The 19717-nt window shown below is 42.6% G+C and overlaps 3 protein-coding genes across 5 annotated transcripts; 1 reads left to right on the top strand and 2 right to left on the bottom strand.

The window, feature by feature from the left end:
• Positions 1 to 852: 852 nt before the first annotated feature.
• pik3c3 (phosphatidylinositol 3-kinase, catalytic subunit type 3) lies at positions 853 to 10357 on the bottom strand. 2 transcript variants are annotated; one of them, XM_079184321.1, is made up of 26 exons: positions 10015 to 10357; positions 9601 to 9789; positions 9311 to 9454; positions 9000 to 9129; positions 8773 to 8799; positions 7753 to 7839; positions 7552 to 7647; positions 7377 to 7448; positions 7065 to 7169; positions 6480 to 6572; positions 6186 to 6371; positions 5896 to 6026; positions 5361 to 5442; positions 5090 to 5157; positions 4902 to 5007; positions 4620 to 4736; positions 4256 to 4387; positions 4005 to 4133; positions 3759 to 3828; positions 3610 to 3674; positions 3442 to 3526; positions 3258 to 3332; positions 2999 to 3167; positions 2811 to 2901; positions 2537 to 2662; positions 853 to 1380 (listed from the first exon to the last, which is right to left on the bottom strand). In XM_079184321.1, exons 1-26 carry the CDS (start codon positions 10077 to 10079, stop codon positions 1366 to 1368), a joined length of 2655 nt encoding a protein of 884 aa, XP_079040447.1. In that variant the 5' UTR covers positions 10080 to 10357; the 3' UTR covers positions 853 to 1365. The 2 variants fall into 2 exon arrangements, with proteins under 2 accessions (XP_079040447.1, XP_079040448.1); XM_079184322.1 differs by lacking the exon at positions 8773 to 8799.
• A 3487-nt stretch (positions 10358 to 13844) lies between these two features.
• Positions 13845 to 14957, top strand: msmp1 (microseminoprotein, prostate associated 1; the record flags this gene model as incomplete). The annotated part of the gene is made up of 3 exons (XM_079185060.1): positions 13845 to 13953; positions 14051 to 14159; positions 14786 to 14957. The coding sequence occupies 3 exons, from the start codon at positions 13845 to 13847 to the stop codon at positions 14955 to 14957; spliced, it is 390 nt and encodes a 129-aa protein (XP_079041186.1).
• Positions 14958 to 15464: 507 nt separating this feature from the next.
• Positions 15465 to 19308, bottom strand: rgp1 (GP1 homolog, RAB6A GEF complex partner 1). 2 transcript variants are annotated; one of them, XM_079184297.1, is made up of 9 exons: positions 19171 to 19308; positions 18811 to 18926; positions 18342 to 18475; positions 18092 to 18175; positions 17717 to 17866; positions 17227 to 17373; positions 16772 to 16899; positions 16496 to 16673; positions 15465 to 16183 (listed from the first exon to the last, which is right to left on the bottom strand). In XM_079184297.1, the coding sequence occupies exons 2-9, from the start codon at positions 18924 to 18926 to the stop codon at positions 15960 to 15962; spliced, it is 1161 nt and encodes a 386-aa protein (XP_079040423.1). In that variant the 5' UTR covers positions 19171 to 19308; the 3' UTR covers positions 15465 to 15959. The 2 variants fall into 2 exon arrangements, with proteins under 2 accessions (XP_079040423.1, XP_079040424.1); XM_079184298.1 differs by lacking the exon at positions 19171 to 19308 and adding an exon at positions 19071 to 19124.
• Positions 19309 to 19717: the final 409 nt, after the last annotated feature.

Below are 19717 nucleotides of genomic sequence, written 5' to 3'. Positions count from 1 at the left end.
CATGATTTTTGACTCTTTAATGACTTTTTTTCGACATGCAACATGAATGCGAGACCAGACGAGTTAAAAGTAATAAATGCAGACATTTATTTAAAGAACACATGAACTAAACAACCAAAACAAATCAGCAGCCTTGTTAGCCAAAGAGCCGAGATCCCTGTTCAAAGTCTTTACAGCTGGCACTCCCACCAGGCCGATCAGCTGACAACCTGAAAGACAGAAACAGACAGCAAAAAGGATACAGACCCCGAGTAGAAGGGAGTGGTGATCACACGATACTATCCCTTTTTAAGGACTTTTCGACACGCTATACTAGTCTGCAACATGAATGTGAGCTCAGACGAGTTAAAAGTCATAGTATAGCATGTGTTGCGTATAGTTCTATGTCATGCTGTGGATGTTTGTGCACTCTGTGTCTTTGAGTTCTAGGTGCAGCTCCCTGATGAGTGATCGAGGGCACCTGGATGAGGTTGTGGGGGTTTGACCTATATAAGCGCCTCCTTGCTCCGCCCTCGCTCTCTCTCTCACCTTCCTGGCATCAGACCCTGGTCTTCAGTTGGATTTGCACATTACGTTTGTTCCGTGTCCTGTAATAAACCTTTGCTTTTTGGATCTAACTTGGTGTCGTGTCCCTTCTTTTTTTTTCGACAAGCTATATGCTAATTAAAGGCATTTTAAACCAGTTAAAGCTTCATTGTTTGCTGCAGGTGCCTAATTAAAACACATTCTTTGTTCTTTGAGTATTACGGTTTTATGCAGTTTGTTTCTTTTAAAGTTAATCAGTGGCTGCATATAACACAAGAGAAAAAAAAAGGAACCCACCCGTCAGAATAGAAGATATTTTAGGAAATGTATAATTTGTGCTTAAATTAATGCACTCCTCTTTCCATGTGTGGCAGGAAATGCTTAGTCACTCGCTCTGTCTACGCTCGACTGGTTTCTACCCCCAGCGTGGACGGAATGACCGTCCACAGATGGTCAGCAATGCTCAATTAAGAAACATGTTGCGCGCCATGAACACTGCATAGCAGCACGATTTTGGGCTTAAATGATGAAAAATACACAAGTGAAAAAAAAAAAAAACACCAGTGCATACACTTGTATCAACAGTCTTTTATTTGGCCATACATTTCATTCATTCAATAATTAATATACATTATATATACATAAGCAAACAAAGACACCATGTCCTTGTTCAACCATCTTGCAGTAAAGGTTGGCAGTGCATTCTTGGCCTTTTTAACAGTGTCATTGGGTTTCTTACATTCTCTCACACACACATGGCGTCAGTCGAGTCAAAGCCATACCATCATGTGCTCCCGCTGCAAAAGTTCGATGCGGTTCAGCCTCGGTTCTTTGTTCTGCTCATCTGCGCCAGTACTGAATAGTGATGGGAACAAAGTTTCTTGTATTTAACAGAACAGAGAGATTATCTTTAGAACATGTTGCCAGAGCAGGTGTTGTGTTTAAGCCTGTGTGTTCCAAATTGTTTATACATAATTAAATGGCACTGGCTTCAGTTGATCCGTTTCTCTATTGTAGAGGTAAAACCAACTGTTGGAGATGAAACCTGCTTTAGACAGATCGTTCATCAAAGAAGCCTGAAACATGTTTAACAATCAAACCCACCAACAGAAACAATGTACGGTGGCTGGAGAGCTCAAAACACAGAAACGGTAACGAAAAAATGAAATCAATATTTCGAAAATAATGCTGCAAATACAATAAAACACAACCCAAAACACAAACAAACGTAAACCGTTTTCAGGGGACACTAGAAAAAAAAAAAAGGTATAATTTGGCTGATTTTCACCACTTACGGATAGCCGACATTGTAATCAGCCATGGAAACAAGCTGGTGTATGTGCATCACTCTAAAGTGTCCCCTGGAAACAGTTTCCGTTGTCGTTTGTGTTACTTGCAGCGCGTTTCTATATTTGGTTAGCAGCAGTTTTTTTCTTGTATGCATTGTCAAATTTAGTAATTTTTTTGTATATAATAAAACAAAAGAGAAGAAATACACTAACATAAAAAATGCAAAGGTATTATGAAAAGAAAACTTGAGGGCTTTTAAAAGCAGACTTAAGTAGTTTTTTAAATATCTAAACGAATGAAAATAATACACTTTTCAAACAAGAAATACTTAAGATAATGGAAGAAATAAAAACAAGGAATACAATAAATATTTACTGTACTCACTCCTCCATAAAAGATTATTTTTGTTTTAATCAGAATTGAGTGGTGACTGAAGTGAAGCAGAAAAGCTGTTCCATATAACTGGATCTGAAAGCTATCAGCATGTTGGTGGTTCTTGATTACTTTTTAATAACCCACAGCTAAACATGCAGTGCAGACATGTGTCTCTCCCTTCTGTCAGTTAAAGTAAACACACAAAACACTGTTGAGAGATGCTTCTTGCACGCCAACTGGTCGATCTCCGACAGCCAGAAGCTCCAAAAAACGTCGGCGTTATTTTTGGTTAACCGATCACAGACATCATTACGCTGCGTATTACTGTGTGTTTGAGTAAACATACCTGAGCAAACTTGTGTATCTGCTCGACCACAGCAGCAAAGAGAGCGCCCACACTCTCATCAATCAGACTCTGCATGTAATGGACGGCCTCCTCGTCCGACAGGTCCAACCTGAACTTGTCCTGCACCTGAAGGAGACACGATGAGGTCCATTTTAAAAACATTGTTCAAGATATACCAGCGTAATTACTTGGCTCCATCTAAAGTGCTGTGACAAATCTGGAGCGACATCTAAAAATATGCTCTTGTATTTGTTCTTGTTATCAACAAACGTACCTTTTTAACCGTCTTGTCAGGCTCCAAGGCGATATCAGGAATATTGGCATCCACCATGAGAGAGAACAGATTCAGGATCAGGTTGGAGTATCTGAAGGAGGAGAGAAGGGACATTTTATTTCAATGGTTCAACTTGTGTGGTAATGTAATGGAAGCACAGATAATCCACGTATGCAGCGGCCTCTCACCTCCTGAGGTGCAGGAAGGCGGTGTAGCACTGCTTCCTGAACTCCTGGTACTGCTCGCTCTGCATGCCCCCCATCCCCTCCACCATCTCCTTGCTCAGCTTCATAGGCGGGGGCAGCGGTTTGGGGTCTCGACCCAGGATGTAGCCGAAGTCGATGTGGAAGAGCTTCCCTGGATGGAGAGAGGGGAGAACGTTCTAAAACCGCTCCGTGGAAATAGGATGTTAGTAAAAGCGGGATCTACACGCGCCGTTTGCCTCACCGGTCTTCGTCAGCAGCAGATTGTCCAAGTGTCTGTCTCCCACTCCAAGGATGTATGTTATGACACAGTAACCAGCTGGAAGGGTGCAGAGAGAGAGAGAGAGAGAGAGAGGTGATTAGACTGGTTTTTCTGCAGGTAGAGCACACCAACAGATTGAAACATGGCCCTGTTAGATGGGACTCACCGCAGCTCTTGACGTAGGTGTCCATCACCTCGGAGCTGATGCCGTAGGGTCCCTTTTCACTCGGCGCATGCTTCCTGAAGAAGCTCTGTTGAAACAAAGCATGTGAATAAAAAGGACAGACGACGTGGTTTTGCAGCTTATTGTGGTCGTTTCTACACGTCTGCTCACCTGGATGTTGCCTTCAGTAGCCAGGACTTCAGCAACAGGAACAGACTGAACAAACTGCATGAAACCTGGAATAAGAATATCATTATTTTTAGTTCGGCTGAAAGAATGTTTCTTTTTTTAACATGGAGTGATGAGTCATGACTTCTCACCGTGCTTGGTGCTGGTGGCCAATACTTTGTAAGGTGTCAACTTCAGGTCCAAATTCTCCTTCCTCAACAGCTGGAAGCCAAAGAAACAAACAAATATCTTTTACAACATTACACAAAAAGCTCGGCCGACTGAAAAGAAAAGCAAACCCAAAGAGATCAATGACTACAAGTGGTCGGCAGTCTAGTCAAATCAAACCAAAACCACCACCGATTACCATCCGTGAACCAGTTTACGAGTAATCTTACTTTGTCCATGAGCGAGATGATCTGAAGGATGAGCTGATCCTGCCTCAGATCGTCTCCATGTTTGAAAATAACCGGGTACATGGCTCCATCTTCAGCCTTGAAGATCAGCTTGGCTGGCATCAGAGCGCTCTGCCACACACACACACACACAGAGGGGAAAACAATTTGTTGCACAGATACTTGTTACTTGATACTTGTTTAACACTCATGATAAAAGTGATTTGTGAGGATGAAAGTCGCTCTTTCTGTACCTTGAAGAGCGTGGCCGTCTCGGGGACGATGCCTCTGATCCTGATCTGAGGCTCCAGAGGAAGCGGAATCGGCTCGATCTCCGAAAGATTCACCTTCTCGTTGTCAGCCAGCAGCGCCTGCAGCCGCTCCGTCTGCAGACACACGGGGAACGCTGCTGTTAACACAACTCAGCAGGGATCAGTGTGCTCATGTGCTGTTTCAGTTAGAAGCAGAATCAATGAAAACAAGCACGCATGAAGGAGAAAGAGCGTCCATGTGAAATGAAACAATAAAATATGAAAACACATACTGCATAATTTGAATAGATAAACTCTGAGACAAAACACTGTATAGGTTCAGCATGTGTAGGTATTCTGTTGTTACCTTCTTCTTGCGGTTTCCGCTCTCTCTCTGCACGGCTTTCATCAGCTGCACCAGTCGGTCCACGAAGGTCTGCTGGGAAGCCAACAGCGACCGCATCACCCTCACGCTCTTATCCCCCTGGAGGGAACAGGAGGCGCGAATGTTAAAAGGGAAGGAACAAAGAAAAACATATATAGTTTGTGTTGTAGTTCAGTTTGCTGCAGGACCTAAACAGACAGTGCTTTAGTGATGCAGACACGTATCAGAGATGTAAAGATTAAAGTTCCTGAAAGGTTTCCTGACCTTGAGCAAAGCCTGACTGAACCTCCTCATGACGTTCAGGTACATCTCGTGAGTCCTGGGATCTCTCTGCTGGGTGTCCTGATCCTCACACTCCACAATCACATACCTTAAGAAGACACACAGGTTGTTATTTCTGAAAATGTTTATATTCATCTGTCTGCAAGTTGATTTGACCTGCTGCTACTCACCAATACAAATAGTTGGCAAGTGTGGAGTTCTTGCAAGCTCGGGAGATGAGAAATGTGCACAAGTCTTGCTGCAAAGAGACACAGACACAAGAAGATGTTACTGCCAGGCTGAAACTAACATATAGTGTCTTTTCTGGAACAAAATTACATTTGAAATTTCTGGCACAATGCTGTGTTTCTGACTCCCTGTTTGTCCACGTGCCATGTGGGGATTGTCAGTTTCGTTTCCTGCTCTAGTTTTCTTTTCAGGGAACATGTTTGACTTCCTTACCTCGTGACTCTCGCTGTCAGCCACTTCCTTGCCTTTCTGCGTGGCAGTGGAGGGTCCAGATGTGCCAGACAGGATCTGGGAACTACAAAAAGAGTCAAACAAAAAAAAAAAACAGTCAGAGAAAATGGAAATGAAAACTTTCAGGGCACTTTTAGTTCAACTGATGAGATGTTTTTGACCGTCAGCGCTCTGGCCTCCAGATTCTGGCCAGAGCTCTACAGAGCGACGCCAGTAAAACCAGAATGACCTAAGAGTTCATTACGGCTTCTGAAAGGAAAATAATCAAATTCAATGTCGAAAATACTCTCCCAAACAGTGAGAATTTCTGGGTTAAATTTAGATCCAGGCTGTAAAAACAAAACAGGGAAGAAAAAAAAATCCCTGGAAGTACAACAACTGTTCTGCTTCTCAGTGTCATTTACACAACAACAGAACCTCCACATGTGTCTTGCTTCTGTCGAAGCTGCTAGTAGTGCCGACTTATTTACGATCCACAGACGGAGTAGCAGCTATAACTTCTCATCCAAGTACTGACCTGTCCAGTGCCGAGTCATCTGAAAGTCCCTGGCTGTCTCTCCTGCTGCCCGGCTCCAGGCCGCCCTGAATGTCACTGAAGTTCTCGTACTTGAGCGCCTGGACCAGCTGGAGAAGATACATCAGTAGGTCCTAGAGAACGAGGAGACGGCAACAACAATGTACTTCATATTTGGAATTCAAAGCTCAGGTTTGAAACAAGTTCATAAAAGTTGTATACACACAGTCTTCATCATCCACCCACACAGGTATACACTCCTAGTGACCCCCCCTCAGTCCTCCTACGCCTACCTCATCGTCTGCCTGCTGCAGGCGCGTCACAGCGTAGCGTCTGACCGTGGGGTTGGTGAACTGGGAGGACAGCAGCTCCAGGGAGTCCTCCACATCCATCGGCCTCCACTTCCCCAGCAGCTCCAGAGCCTGCTTGGCCTCCTGGGGCAGATCCCAGTTGACACACTTGAGGAACTTTGTGAGGGCCTGCAGCGAGAGGAGGAGGAGGAGGACGAAGAAGCAAGAGAAGAGGACTGAGACAGGAACTTCAGCAGACTTGGTTATGGTGGAGCAGAATGTAAGAAACACACCCACCTTCTCCTGTGTGGTGAGGTAGTATCTGAACTTCCACACCAGGTCCTGTTCTTCTGAGCTCAGCTGCTTGGTTGGAGGGTAGCTCACAATGATCTGTTGCACGCACGCACACACACACACACACACAAAATCTATTTCAGTGGTTTATAATAGCAGACATGGTAAAGAATTACCCAGGGTTCTGCTGTTATCCAATAAACGCAACGAGGCACTTTCGCATGATACTGACCGAGTTTTTTGGAGTGTCAATGCAATTTATGTTCTCCGACTAACTTGTGATCACTTCTACAGCTCTGCGACATCAGGCCCCTGCCTCCATAGATGACTACTAGCAGTTCTACAGAGACAGCAGGTCTTTGAGGTCCTCTGATTAGGGTTTGACTTAAACTAAAGGAGACTGCTTTTTAGGTTGTCGCTCATAAACTTTGGATCTGTGGACTCAAAACCTGCCTTTGTATCATTTCTATTTATGTTGTTTGTCGGTATCGGCCCTTCAAAGATTCTACATGAATAAACTTGTTTTCTTTTCTACTCTCAGATTGAGTTACATATGGACAGTGAATACAAACTAGACTTGTTGCTTACATTAAGCTGGTCACGCGTGGCAGCGTTGGGCTTCAGGTCGTGATCTGAGGGCCCACTGCGGAGGCTACGAGCCAGTTTGTGATGCTTGCTCTCAACCAGGTTCTCCTGTAGAGAGAAAAATACTGCATATATAAATACATACACACTATAAAATCAAGCATGCTACATTATCGTTTTATTTTTCATGAAATTCACATAATGCTCAATTAATAATTATGTATCTTTTTGCACATTACCAACAATATCAAAGCCTTCATAAATGCATTTTTCCCCAGAGTGTAAGTGGGTTTTTATTGGTGTGTGTCCTCTCACCATCCCCATCTGTGGGTCAGGAACTTTGACGATGTCGCAGCTGGTGAGAACAGGCGACGCGTCGTCTCCATCCTGAGTGGGGACGGAGAGAAATACACCAATCAGCTGGCACCGTTTAAAGATGTTACACTCTAAAAAAATACACCTTGGTATAAGCATTTAAATGTGACAATACCTTTTCATAATAGACAATACTGTATTCCTTGTCATTCGTTTTGACGCGGGGAAACTCCACCATGAGGTACATGAAGTTAGAGCTGCGCTTCTCACTCTGCATGAAGAAAAACAGTTCAATTCAACTCAAAAGGACAACAGTTAGTTAAAAGACTAAAGAGCTAAAAGATACTTTGTACACAGTCCAGGTGAACACACTCACCTCGTTGATCATCTCAATCTCTCTGAAAGTCAGACGGTCCAGCCAGTCTACCTTCACCATGTGGCCCTGTCGGTGGGCCTTCGTCAGCTGGATGGAGAGAGACAAGGCGAGGAAGGAGGAAGAGGAGGAAGAGAGACGGTAGAGAAAAAAGGTTTACCAAAATACAACAAAATAACGGAGGTTGAGGTTTCAGCATGGTGGCTGATGTGCAAACAGCTCAACCAATCATGCACAAATCCAGTGGCAGCAGCCAATTCAGCATCTCCGGACACACACACACACTCCGAAGCCAATCCACTCGTCGGTCAGTGTGGGTGTCAGGAATGTAAGCACATATTTGGCCACGAACAGAAAGCCCACAACTCAGCTGGTTAGAATTAGTACTCTTTAAAAAACAACACATGAACTGGTAGCAGCCGAGGAAAAAACGTTGGCTGTGATTAAGTCAACTGCACTCAGGATTAATAGATAAAAAGTAAGAATCAATTTATGCATTTAAAAAAAACAAAAAACAATCCAATCAGATTCAATCCCTGACGCTTTCCACTAAATGTTCCCAAAAAAGCTGCAACAAGTTGACAAACAATTTTCTTGTGTGTCCACACGAACAAGAAAAACATGCACACACCGACACGAAATACACACCGACGTATGGCAACAGCAGAAAACCTCTAAATGAATGTGTGTGATGCTCTCCAGAACGCAGCCGTACACCTTGATAGACAAGTGTTCACACCTAAATCTGGGTCAACGTGTATTTGTAAAAGCACTGAACGGGATTACACAACAACTGGGTTTCCCACACAGAACAATGCAAAGTGTTCAGGGATTTAAACAGACGAAGGAAGTCTGTTTTAAATCGACAAGGGGAACCTCCCTGACACAGTCTGAATTGTTCTAATGTGGTAATCCTCATTGAAGGAGTGATACAAGTGGTTTGCAAACACATTTGGTCCGAGGCCTTCTTCACACACATACACGTTCTGCATTGCCAACGCTAACTCCTCCACTTGTACTCACATCACCGAGTACCTCCAGGTCAGGGCCCTGGAACAGATGATGGTATAGACACCACTTGGTATCGGTGGGGGTTCTCTCGTTTTACCAACGCACACACACACAGTGTTTCTTGTTCACCCTCCATCATCATATCTCTTTCCCTTTTCATCTCTTTGAGTCATTAAGTCACACACACACACACACACACACACACACTTAACCCTGTCCACCCACATACGGTGTTGTACCTTGGCGAGCCTGCCCATCTGGTCCTCCGTCAGGCTGCTGCTGGTGCGTCCCGGTGTGGTGGTGGGCTCTCCTCCATCCCCCTCCACACCCGGCCAGACCTTCAGGTCATGCATCCCTTGCCGGAACATACTAGAATAAAACAGGAGGGGGGTGTTTTACTCCTCACATATCAATGTGTCACATCACAAAGTGCAGCTGTGAGGTGAACTCAGAGCTGATCTTTCAACCTGGAAGCAAAACACAGAGCTTGGCAGCATTGTTCTGTTGTATCGGTAAAGAACCACACGTAGTAGTGCGATGTTAGACTCACCCGTATTTGCCAAACAAGGTGACGGTGGTTCCCCCAACGGGGACGGCTCTGCCGGGCCCGTAGATGTCCCACACTGTGAGAGCGACCTGGGCACTTTGGGGAAGGTCTGGGTACTTGACCGGCAGCCGCAGCCACTCGTTCCAGCTGCGCAAGACAGCAGGAGAGAGGAAGAAGGAGATAAGGAGATAAGGGTCTGAGGAACTGAAATGCAACTCCAGGAAATGTGCTTTGTACTGGAGGGAGTTTTGCAATAATATTCTCAAAAACATTACAAAGAAAGAGATTCTCACTTCCACCGTGTGCTGAAGGCTTTGTAGGAGGTGCGAACAGGCAGGGCGAGAGGTTTTCCTTCAGCAAACACCTGGCAGGTGACGTAGAGGTCCGAACAGTTCTCCTGGTAGAGGCCAGAGAACCGCAGCATCGGGTCCTCGAGCAGGGCTTTGTAGCTCTTCTGCTCTCGCTTCCCCTCTAAACTGCCTCTGGAAGAGCAGAAAAACAGTCTGTTGTGACATGGTTTAAATATAGACAGTGTCTTTATATACACACATACACACACACACGCGCGCGTGCACACGTGCACACACACACACACACACACACACACACACACACACACACACACAGCATCCTGTCACAAGTCACAAGATAGATTAGTTAGACTGCTTGAGCAAAATTGAAAGATTAACGTTAAGTACAAAACTTACATCTTAAGTTGAACGTTGATGTCCAAGTCACAACTGTAGGCATAGTTGAATTTATCAGTGTCCATCCTCCGACGGGGAAACACTCAATTTTAACCAAAAGCCTGACGACTTCAACATGAAATCCCGGACGGTTATAACGAGACTTTGGGAGCAGTTGGGCTTGCGACAAGGCCTCAAAAACACTCCTCCGAAGCCCGTTTAAACTGCTGCTCACGCGGATAGTTACCTCATCAGTCCGTACACAAGTCTAAAACGATACCTTTGAGTACCTGTATTCACGGTGATGACATGTTTTTAACGGCTGTCTCACCGGGCATGATTTGGATGTTTTTTGAGATAGCTACACAACAACAGAGCATCAGCCAACAATCTCCCGTCAGGCCAAAGTAGTCGAGCCTCGATGGATTAGGATTGATAAAACCGAGCAGGGGATCGCTGTGTCGTGTGTAGGTTAGTCGAGCCTGATTGGACCAAGAAGGAAGTAGAAAAGGGGCGTGGTTTACAGCATGCTTATTAAAGGCACAGTGCACCCAAGAGTGTAAAAGTTGATAAAGAATTATTTTGAGAATATAATTGGTGCTCCACACCACGTGATCGTGGTCCCGAGCCACATAAATAAATACAATAAAAATACAATAAATATTACGCTATATAAATATAGATATATATTTTATTTTTATTTTCCCAGTCAATATAGTTAAATAATAATAAAATGTAACAGTTTAGAAGCAACTATACTTGATGTATATATATGCCTAAATAATTGATTAGGAACTTAAAATCAATTGGTTAAAAGCTACACCTGATCCATCAATAATAGTACATTATTTCTGTACTTTTTTTGTACTTTTTTAACAAGTATTTTGGTTAAAACATGCAGCTGTATGAATATGTTATGTACATTTAATCATTAAGGATAACAAAGAAAGACATGAATACATTATGGAGTAGCTATTATGGTTTGACTATAGAATTGTGTTTCTAAAGCCAGTAAATTTGTATTTATGACATTTTCTTTTTCATTTTGTGTGCTGTTGCCAGAGCTATTGCAAATGTTCTTTGCAAAGTTTGGGAGAGTACACACATTTTTGTACATTTTGTAACAACACACATTTAATTTCAACTGTACTTTTGGTATACTATAGGTCACAATTGGCTATTAATAGTGCTACTAATGGCAAATCATACAGACCTTTGTATATGGTATTAGAGATATACAATACTCTGTTTGCTACTAAAATGAAAGAAAATACTATGCAGATAAATTGAAGCACAACATTTTAGGTAATGTGAGGCTATAAATTAGGCATTCTCTTAACATTTGCATAGTATGTGTATGATTAATCATTTGCTGGAATTCACATATATTCATAGAAATATGTAGATTAATTATATCAAAGAAAAGTTTTACACAGGAGTTTACTGGCCTCTTGCGGTGCAGTTTGTCTCTATGGAAGATATGTATCGACTATGAACAAACGCAGCCCTTTGACCAAACACGATGACAGCCCCTCGAACTTTCAAACAGAAAGTTCTCCCCAATTAAAGCGCACTTGTCTCCAATTAAGTGCATATCCGTGAAAGGGCAACGGGTGTGTGAGAGGAAAATCCTCATCTTTTGTTTTGATGAGGTCCTCCCTTTTCATCAACGCTGACGACAAACGGTTGTCAAATCAGGGTGTGAACTCATCGCCAGGGTGTTGTATGGTAAGAGGTCAGCACCACCCGAGTTGAACTTATGGAAGAACATCTGCCGTTAAAACATCTTCCATCCTCTGAAACAGCATCTGAATAGAATCTAATGAAGGAGGAGGAACTGACCTCTGACATGCTCAAACCATCTCTGCTTACAGGTGTTAATATTCATAGTTATCTGTATATTTCTCATTTGAATGACAACAGTACTTGAACTCCAGTAAGTCCTTATTGAAACAATATGCAGCTTGAGACAGGCAACTGTGAGTCACTGATGAGGGAGGCTTATCAACACTCTCCGACTGTTGTCGAGGTACCAGAGAAAAGGCACGTTAAGCAGCATGTTGTGAGGCCCCGGGGCCTCCTGTGAGAGGAGTTTTCCTATGATCTCTTACATCAGACAGCAAACAACTGGGAGAAGATGAGCTAATGTACTGTTGGCCCAGGCAGCTATACTGCGCTGCGTTGTCAGGTCAGATCACATTTTATATTTTTAAGATAACACAGAAATGCAAACGCCTGCACAACAACGTACTGTAAACTAGATTCCAATGGATAATGGATTTTTGGCCAAATAATGTACACAAGGACATGTATTTAAGTTATGTGTGTAATGACATCCTGTGATAAAAAAAAAAGTTGGGATAGAAATACAAAAGTGTATGAAAGGCCTGAAAAAAAAATATGTGTATTCTATTCACAAGGTCCACTTATTCTATTATTTTTCTATTTCTTTCAGCCACATCTCATAACCTTTTGACAGTGGATGAAGATCATGGGAGGAATTGCTGAAAGCTCCAGAAAAACAATGGTGAATTATTGCTTTGACAACATTTTCAGATCAACTCCTGTTCAAATTGTACATTCATTACTTTTTTTCTAAATTACTTTAAGCATTGTTTCTCTGCAATATTAGATTTTCATTATTGTTTACTATTATAATAAAAATCCAATACCGTCTGATAATATCGATCCTCTGATATGACGGTTGAGCTCTACAAAAGAAGTTGTATATACGATATTAAATCTAATACGTAAATACCATTGTAAGTCTTTATATGCGTCTTCTTCCCGGGACACTCTGCATGTCCATCATTCCTTTGGGGTTGGACGGTTGGACCCGCATGAGGACACAGACTGCAGTTAACGATGTGACATCATACACTCATCATCACACATGAGATAATCCTGCTGAGGTAGCCTGAGGGGTCAGAGGTGACAGCGGGCCCCTGCAGCAGAAATGCACATGTGTGCAGACTATAGTGTGTATCACGAGATGGGTGAGAAATTAAAGGAAAACCCAACAAGGCCTCTGAACTCTACTGGAGGGACGAACATCATTCTCCCAAAAGAAGATACGGTAAGACTTTTAAAGTGGTTTGAGATCTGGTGGCTGCTAATAATGTTCATACTCGTCAAACCCTTCAGTGACTCCTTGTGACTCGTATTGAAGCATCTGCATAAAATATGTTTCTCCACTAAAGTATGTAATGTTTTCTGTTAACTTGAAAGGCAGATCATCAGAAGCTCTTTTAACTGTATTTAGAGTCTAAAAATTAGATTTATTAATTTCAGTAGATTCAGTAGATTTCAGTAGATAGTAGTATTTAGGCATGTGTTTTACATGCGCATTAGTCACCTCTTATGAGAGGTTGAATGGTGATGAATCATGTTTGATAATTCCATTCCATCCCTCTTTCTCTCCTCTCTCTCTCTCTCTCTTGCTCCGACTCTCCTTGGACCTCACCTCTCTCTCTCTCTCTCTCTCTCTCTCTCTCTCTCTCTTTCTCTCTGCTCCCCTGCCCTCCATCTCACCCCTCTCCTTCCCTTCCCTCTCTTAGTCACCACATGGATGTGTCATCGTTTCTATCACTTTAGAGGTTCATGCCCGCTGAAGCGCAGCGAGGTGATCTCCGGAGTGCCAAAACCGAGATCCAAGCCAAGATCTTTACCTCCTCCCAAACAAACCACCACCTCCTGATTCCCCAATGGATGGCACCGCCGACACCGTCCTCAGCCAGGCCTGTGGGCCACATGACGGTGCTGACCACACCTCCACGCCGTGGTCGTAAAGCCCCGGGATGTATAAATAAGGGAGTAAAGGGAGAAGGGGAGCTAGAATCTGACCAGACCAGATGAAGATGGAGCTCGTCGGGGTTAACTGGATGCTTGCAGCTGCAGTGTTTCTCCTGTGCACCAGCGGTGGGTCTGCTGCTCCCATGTTGTGCCACTTCAACTCCAGAGGTAAGATCCCATGCTCTAAAATCATATCTGGACTTAAGGAATGAAATATATATCTCTGTTCTTTTGTTAATTCATTTTTGACTGCCATGTGTTCCAGAACTGTGTGTGTTCGAGGGGAGGCACTACTCGCTGGGTGAAAGCTGGATGGACAACGCTTGCATGCAGTGCACCTGTCTGCACCCCGTCGGCGTCGGTTGCTGCGAGACGTGAGTGAACTAACGACCTGTGTGGTTCTGGTGTCCAGACGCCAACAGTTCCTATAACTTCAGAGAGACGGAACAAGAGAGTAGAAGTTACTTCATAGTGGGGGATCTAAATGAATGTGTCTTCATACAGTGTAGCAAGTATTCATCAGTGGCTCAGTGGTACAATTTTATATACTTTAGAAGTTTAAGAATTCATTAAATATCATATTTTATAATCACATTTTTCTATATATTTTATAAGTGTATCATATGCTTTAAATCGTAACTGAAAAACTATATGGTAATTGAAAAACTAACATATTTCTCTCTGATGTGTAGTAGAGAAGACATAAAGTAGCATAGAATGAAGGTTATTACGTAAGGTACAAGTACCTCAAACTCTACTTCAGTCCAGTACTTGAGTAAATGGACTTAGCTACTTTCCACTACTCAAGAACATTTCGGATGCTTTCATTCAGGCACTTTTCTTAACTATTTTAACCTGCAACTTCTGTTGATTGTTAGCAACAGTGTCCACATTACAGAGAGCAAAGTTTAGCGTGCAGGGGAAAGTGTTTCTTTTTAAGCCATAAGAGATGCTTGAAAAACTGCACAGAATCTTCTCCTTTACCTTGATAACTGTCCAGGGTGCATCAGCCGGTGGATTTCCCTGCGTGGTGTGAGGTGCGGGTGGATTCATTGACTTGCAAAGCGTCCCTGGTCCAGACAGCCGACCCCCGCTTGCCCTGCTACCCTGGCGAGGACATCAGGGACCCCGGCCAAGGATCACTACAGCTGCAGCAAAACCTTGTGGGGTAGAAAACTGCTCAGACCAGCAACTATCTGCTCAATCGATTCGCCTGTGAAAGCGATACTCACGATAGTTAAATACCAGTAACCATTTTTATATACATACTGTACTAATATAAAACTTTAACAGCATCTGTGCTTTTTGGATTGTATCGTCAATGAAGGAAATGTGAGTGAAGTGTGTCTGTGAAAATATATTTAAGTAAAAATCCAGCAGAGAATATTTTGAACACTGAGCTGATCAAATGATGCACCTCAGTAATACATTTAAAGATGTTTAGGCGCCAGTCTTTTTTAGAAGAAACTTCATTTTTGTTTGAAATGTATTATTGCAGTAGGCTGTTGTCCGACTCTTTAATTAATCCAATAATTACTAATTGTAAATATGTTGATTTGACCTGTTCTCTGCTGTAACCCATTTACGCCCAAAATAAAAATCTTGTTTACAAAGAGAAACAGTGTTTTGTGAACTTTGTGAAATAACGATGGACTTCCTCAAATGTAATCTATCAAATTTAAATCACACTTTATTAATTTTTCTCTTGTAGTATTTACATCTTGATAAAGCTTTTGCTCAAGCTGAGAGAAAGAAAAAAACAGTTCACAATAAAAACAGTTTGAGTGAGAAACATTTTTTCCATAAATTGAGAGAGTGAGCAAAGGAATCAAAAACGAAATAAATACAGAAATATACATCAACCACGGAGATAGTTGCACGTCATAAGGGTCCAAAAAGAAAGAAGTTAAGACGCACTGCAAAATGCATATGAAAAAAGGCAAAACATAAGTTGCACAATATACATATAGAATCCATCACTGGTACTGCATATACAAGAGAAACAAAAACTAAAATAATGCTCCTTTGTTACTGAAATGTATACCTCTGCTCTCATCCGCGAAGAAAAAAAAAATCTCTATGTCTCTCTCTCACTCTCTCACACACACACACACACACACACACACACACACACACACACACAGTAACTCGTGACTATCTTTCGTTCACAACAGTCAAATACGAATGCTGTTGGTCCCTGTAAAGTGCGACATGTAGGACGCCAAGGCCGGGTTGGTGGGCAGGACTTTGATGGGCAGATCCCAGCTGAAGGTATCCACGTCGACATGCTCCGCCCCCGCCCAAACTGTGACCTCCGATTGGTTCTGCAGAACTGTGGGCGGTTCCATGGGCTCCCGGGCGGTGACGAATTCAAAGTGAAGGCGCCACCTCAGCGTCACTGTACGGGCAGAGTTAACATTTGTGGCGGTTCAGTTGATGTGTGATTTATAAGTTTGCACATTTTGTGGAGGAAGTGAGGATTCTGAAGTTATCCGAAGAATTTTTTTCTTGACTTCAAAGCGGATTTTTGGTCATTTATTTGCCACGGACATCAGCGATAATGACAACCTCAGAGAGTGTAGATCACAATGAATCTACAAATATGAATATTATGTTTGTGGTCCAGTATATGTGTAAAATGCTCCACATTTGATGTGTGAATGATTTCTATGAACATTAAGTATATTAAGTATATCTGCCGATGACTGACCGATGTCTGTGCTGAAGCCCGGCGTGACGTTGAGGGGGACAGGGAGAGAGAAGTGGCTGGAGGCCGTGTGGAGGCAGGACTCCATGTGTCGCCCGTGTCCAGTCACACTGATGACCTGCCCGGGGCGCCGCTGGTACTGCTGCTGGATCTCCTCCTCGTTCTGAAGGCTCACAGAATACTAAAAGACATATACACAAATATAATTAAAGTTTAAAAAACTAATGCACAAAAACAGAGGGTGCAGAAATGTACCAAAAGAAAGGCCGGCAAACAAACCTGCAGGCAGGGAATGTCTCCCTCTGAGAAGTTGAATGTGCCGATGATGTCCTCCCCGAGTCTGTAAACCATCTTGAAGATGCAGAACTTTGCCACTTTCCCACGAACATTGGTGATATTAAACATCTCTGGATAACACAAAGGAACACGCAAGCCATCCAATTAAAAAACAGGAGAAAACATTATTCAGAAAAGAGGATTAAAAGTAGAATAACAGTATTATTTAGAGGACCAGAGCATTTACTAAACTACTCTTACTATTTGTGTCTAGTTTATTTCTTTTACTTTTTACTTTTATTACAAATATGTTTACATGTCAAATCTAACTTGAAATGAGCAGCTCTGCTAGTTCACAAAGACACACCTGCTAATGACATGGTTGCAACAATAAAGTCAGCGAAGAAACACAGTTTTATTTCTTGCAATAACTTGAATTTGTCAGAGCAGTGACTCACGGGGGCAGCGTCTTGAGGTAGTGACCATCAGCATGTCCAATGCTCTCTCCAAAGGCCGAGCATCCCTGCGGCTCGCTTCCTCTTCCTCCAGGAACGGGTTGGAGGGGGAAACCTCCTCATCCTGGGGGAATGGAGGCTCCGGCATGCCTACAGGTTGGACAGGAAAATGTCAAAATGCAACATTTCTCAGCGTGATAGAAGTCAAATAACATCTAAAGAATTGTTGCAACTCCATTTGTAGGCGAGGCATTAAACTGTTGTTATTTCTACAGACCCAAAGAGTAGAATAAATGGCTAAATAAACTTTGTTTTAATCAGCATTCATCCGGTTGTTACTGTAGCTTTCCTCATTCTGTTCTTCATATATTACTGAAGTAGAATAATTTCTCCTGCGGTTTCAAAGTGTAAGTGACACACCTCATTAGCGCTGGAATCTTTGCAGCACCTAATACGAGCAACTGAAAATAAAAGCAGTCCAAATGGAGCTCACCTTGCAGAACCAGCACTCTGAAGGGAACTCGGAGGAGTTTGATGGGAGAGTTGACTCTCTGGCAGCCGATGGTCAGTTTGTAGACGTACTTCACCGCCTGACCACGGAAACTAGGAGGACCATCTACGGGTACGATCTCACTGTATGAATCTGTGGGAGAGTGAATACGCAGGTCATACTGTTTGAATCACAGAAATAAATGTGTTATTTTATAAATGTTGCAAACAAAACTGGATAAGAAAATCTCTATGACGTAAAGTTCTCATTTAGACGAGCAATCTCTATGGTTTTTATTTCTTTCTTTTAAAAGCAGCCTTATTTTGTCATAGTTTTATGACTTATTTTAATATGTTTGTCACATATGTACACACATACAGGTTTTGCTCTCCCCAGGGTCCAGGCGCAGGTCACAGAATAATATCTTAGGTGGTGTGTCCAGAACACACTGACCTCTCTCTCCTGTAAAAGAAAGCATTTTACACATGAAGCAATACGGCAATTAAAAAGAGCCCTTTAAATCTTTGTTTATCTTAAACACAACACATACTCCATGTAAATATACTCCAATGAATGTGTTTATATGCGTGATAGTGATTTTGATTTCTGCTTATCTCAGGTAACTAACCTCTGCTTGGAATGAGCACCGTGTTGCTCTCAGCCTGGACGTCCTGTTTGTTGCCCTGGGCCGGCAGAGCCACTCTGTTCTCACTGGCATGAAACTGGCAGTGGATCTGGGCACTGGCCCATGCCAGCATCTCACTGGGACACAGACAGAAAACACAAGGGTTACACAAGTTACAGAAGGACTGCATCACATGGTCCAAGTCCATACAGGGTTACAATTTGTGTAGAAATAATGACGTACAGATCCTGAATACTATATTATCTGCCCTTGGGAATTGCCAGTAGTGGGGTACCATCCCTTGTTTGTGCACACAGGGATCTTAGTCTTCCATCTACATTATATTTAATATATGATTCTGTCTAGTACATTTTGATGATTTGGATGTTGTCTCAACAGACAGAAGTTGGCATCTCTAGGTCTTATTTTCAGGTCTGTGATGAATAAAGAGGTGAAGGGAGTTCAGTCCTACCAGCTGGCTGAGGTGGACAGGTGGGACATCGGGTTGGTAAAAGTTATGAGACTCTCCATGAGCTCCCCGGCGAGAAACACGGGGCCCCGGACCATGGAGGCCACCACCTCGATCATCTGTAACCACACACACCGACAACACCAACGTTACGTCACCGACGTTAAACATCAAATCACTGTTATGGGAAATAAAATGCATTGGGATCCGAAAGACTTTGTTATCCTAGCAAGATGATAATTAAGTTAGCTGAGTTTTCATACACTTATTACCACAACAAGCAGACTGGAGACAGAAGTTAACTTGTTTGGTGTCGCTTGCTAGCTAATGGCTGCTGTTTCAAGGGGTAATTTCAATGCATACCTTTGAACAGACAGTAGCAGTAGACAGTAGTCTTATCACAGGGGGCACCTAAATTAGCTTCTTGAGTAAAACGATACACAATTTGACTTTCTTTCCAGAAGAACTAGGCATTGCGTATCTGGTTAGCTAGCGTTCCAGCACAGCTACAGTAAACAAATCAACATCCGGGTGCTTTACGACCAATCACGAACCAAGGAAAAGTAATACTTCTAAATAACAACAAGTATCAGAAAAAAACTAAAATAAATTATATAAGTATAGTATCTGTTGAATATCATAGTGGTAGCTCATTCGTTAAAATATTTCTAAAAGAATGAAAAAGGGTAGTGTAGAATCCCAGTAATAGTTTTTGGTCGACCACTTAGAAGACGTCCCGTGGCACAGGAGACTAGAGGTGGACTGTTGCTATGGTAACTAGTAGGGAGTTGTAAACTCAATATTTACAAATAATCTTTGTTTTTGTGCGCCAATACTGTTGCACTCGACATAAGTTGTTTTATAAGATTTATATAAACAGCAAGGTTTTTTTAATGTGCCGATGAAAGTT

Source organism: Pholis gunnellus (assembly GCF_910591455.1).
Source record: "Pholis gunnellus genome assembly, chromosome: 23".
Taxonomy (NCBI): domain Eukaryota; kingdom Metazoa; phylum Chordata; class Actinopteri; order Perciformes; family Pholidae; genus Pholis; species Pholis gunnellus.
The sequence above is the reverse complement of the archived record's forward strand: the minus strand, read 5'-3'. Positions and strand labels throughout refer to the sequence as shown.

What these genes read in the sequence shown, in the direction of transcription:
- pik3c3 (XM_079184321.1), bottom strand. Translation starts at nt 10,079, where the DNA reads ATGGACACTGATAAATTCAACTATGCCTACAGTTGTGACTTGGACATC. An exon ending in ACCTCACCACACAGGAGAAG is followed by an intron (nt 6,372 to 6,479) that starts GTGGGTGTGTTT and finishes CTCTCGCTGCAG; the next exon opens with GCCCTCACAAAGTTCCTCAA. An exon ending in GGCCACCAGCACCAAGCACG is followed by an intron (nt 3,675 to 3,758) that starts GTGAGAAGTCAT and finishes TTCTTATTCCAG; the next exon opens with GTTTCATGCAGTTTGTTCAG.
- rgp1 (XM_079184297.1), bottom strand. Translation starts at nt 18,926, where the DNA reads ATGATCGAGGTGGTGGCCTCCATGGTCCGGGGCCCCGTGTTTCTCGCC. An exon ending in CAGAGTGCTGGTTCTGCAAG is followed by an intron (nt 17,374 to 17,716) that starts GTGAGCTCCATT and finishes TCCAACCTGTAG; the next exon opens with GCATGCCGGAGCCTCCATTC. An exon ending in GAGACATTCCCTGCCTGCAG is followed by an intron (nt 16,674 to 16,771) that starts GTTTGTTTGCCG and finishes TATGTCTTTTAG; the next exon opens with TATTCTGTGAGCCTTCAGAA.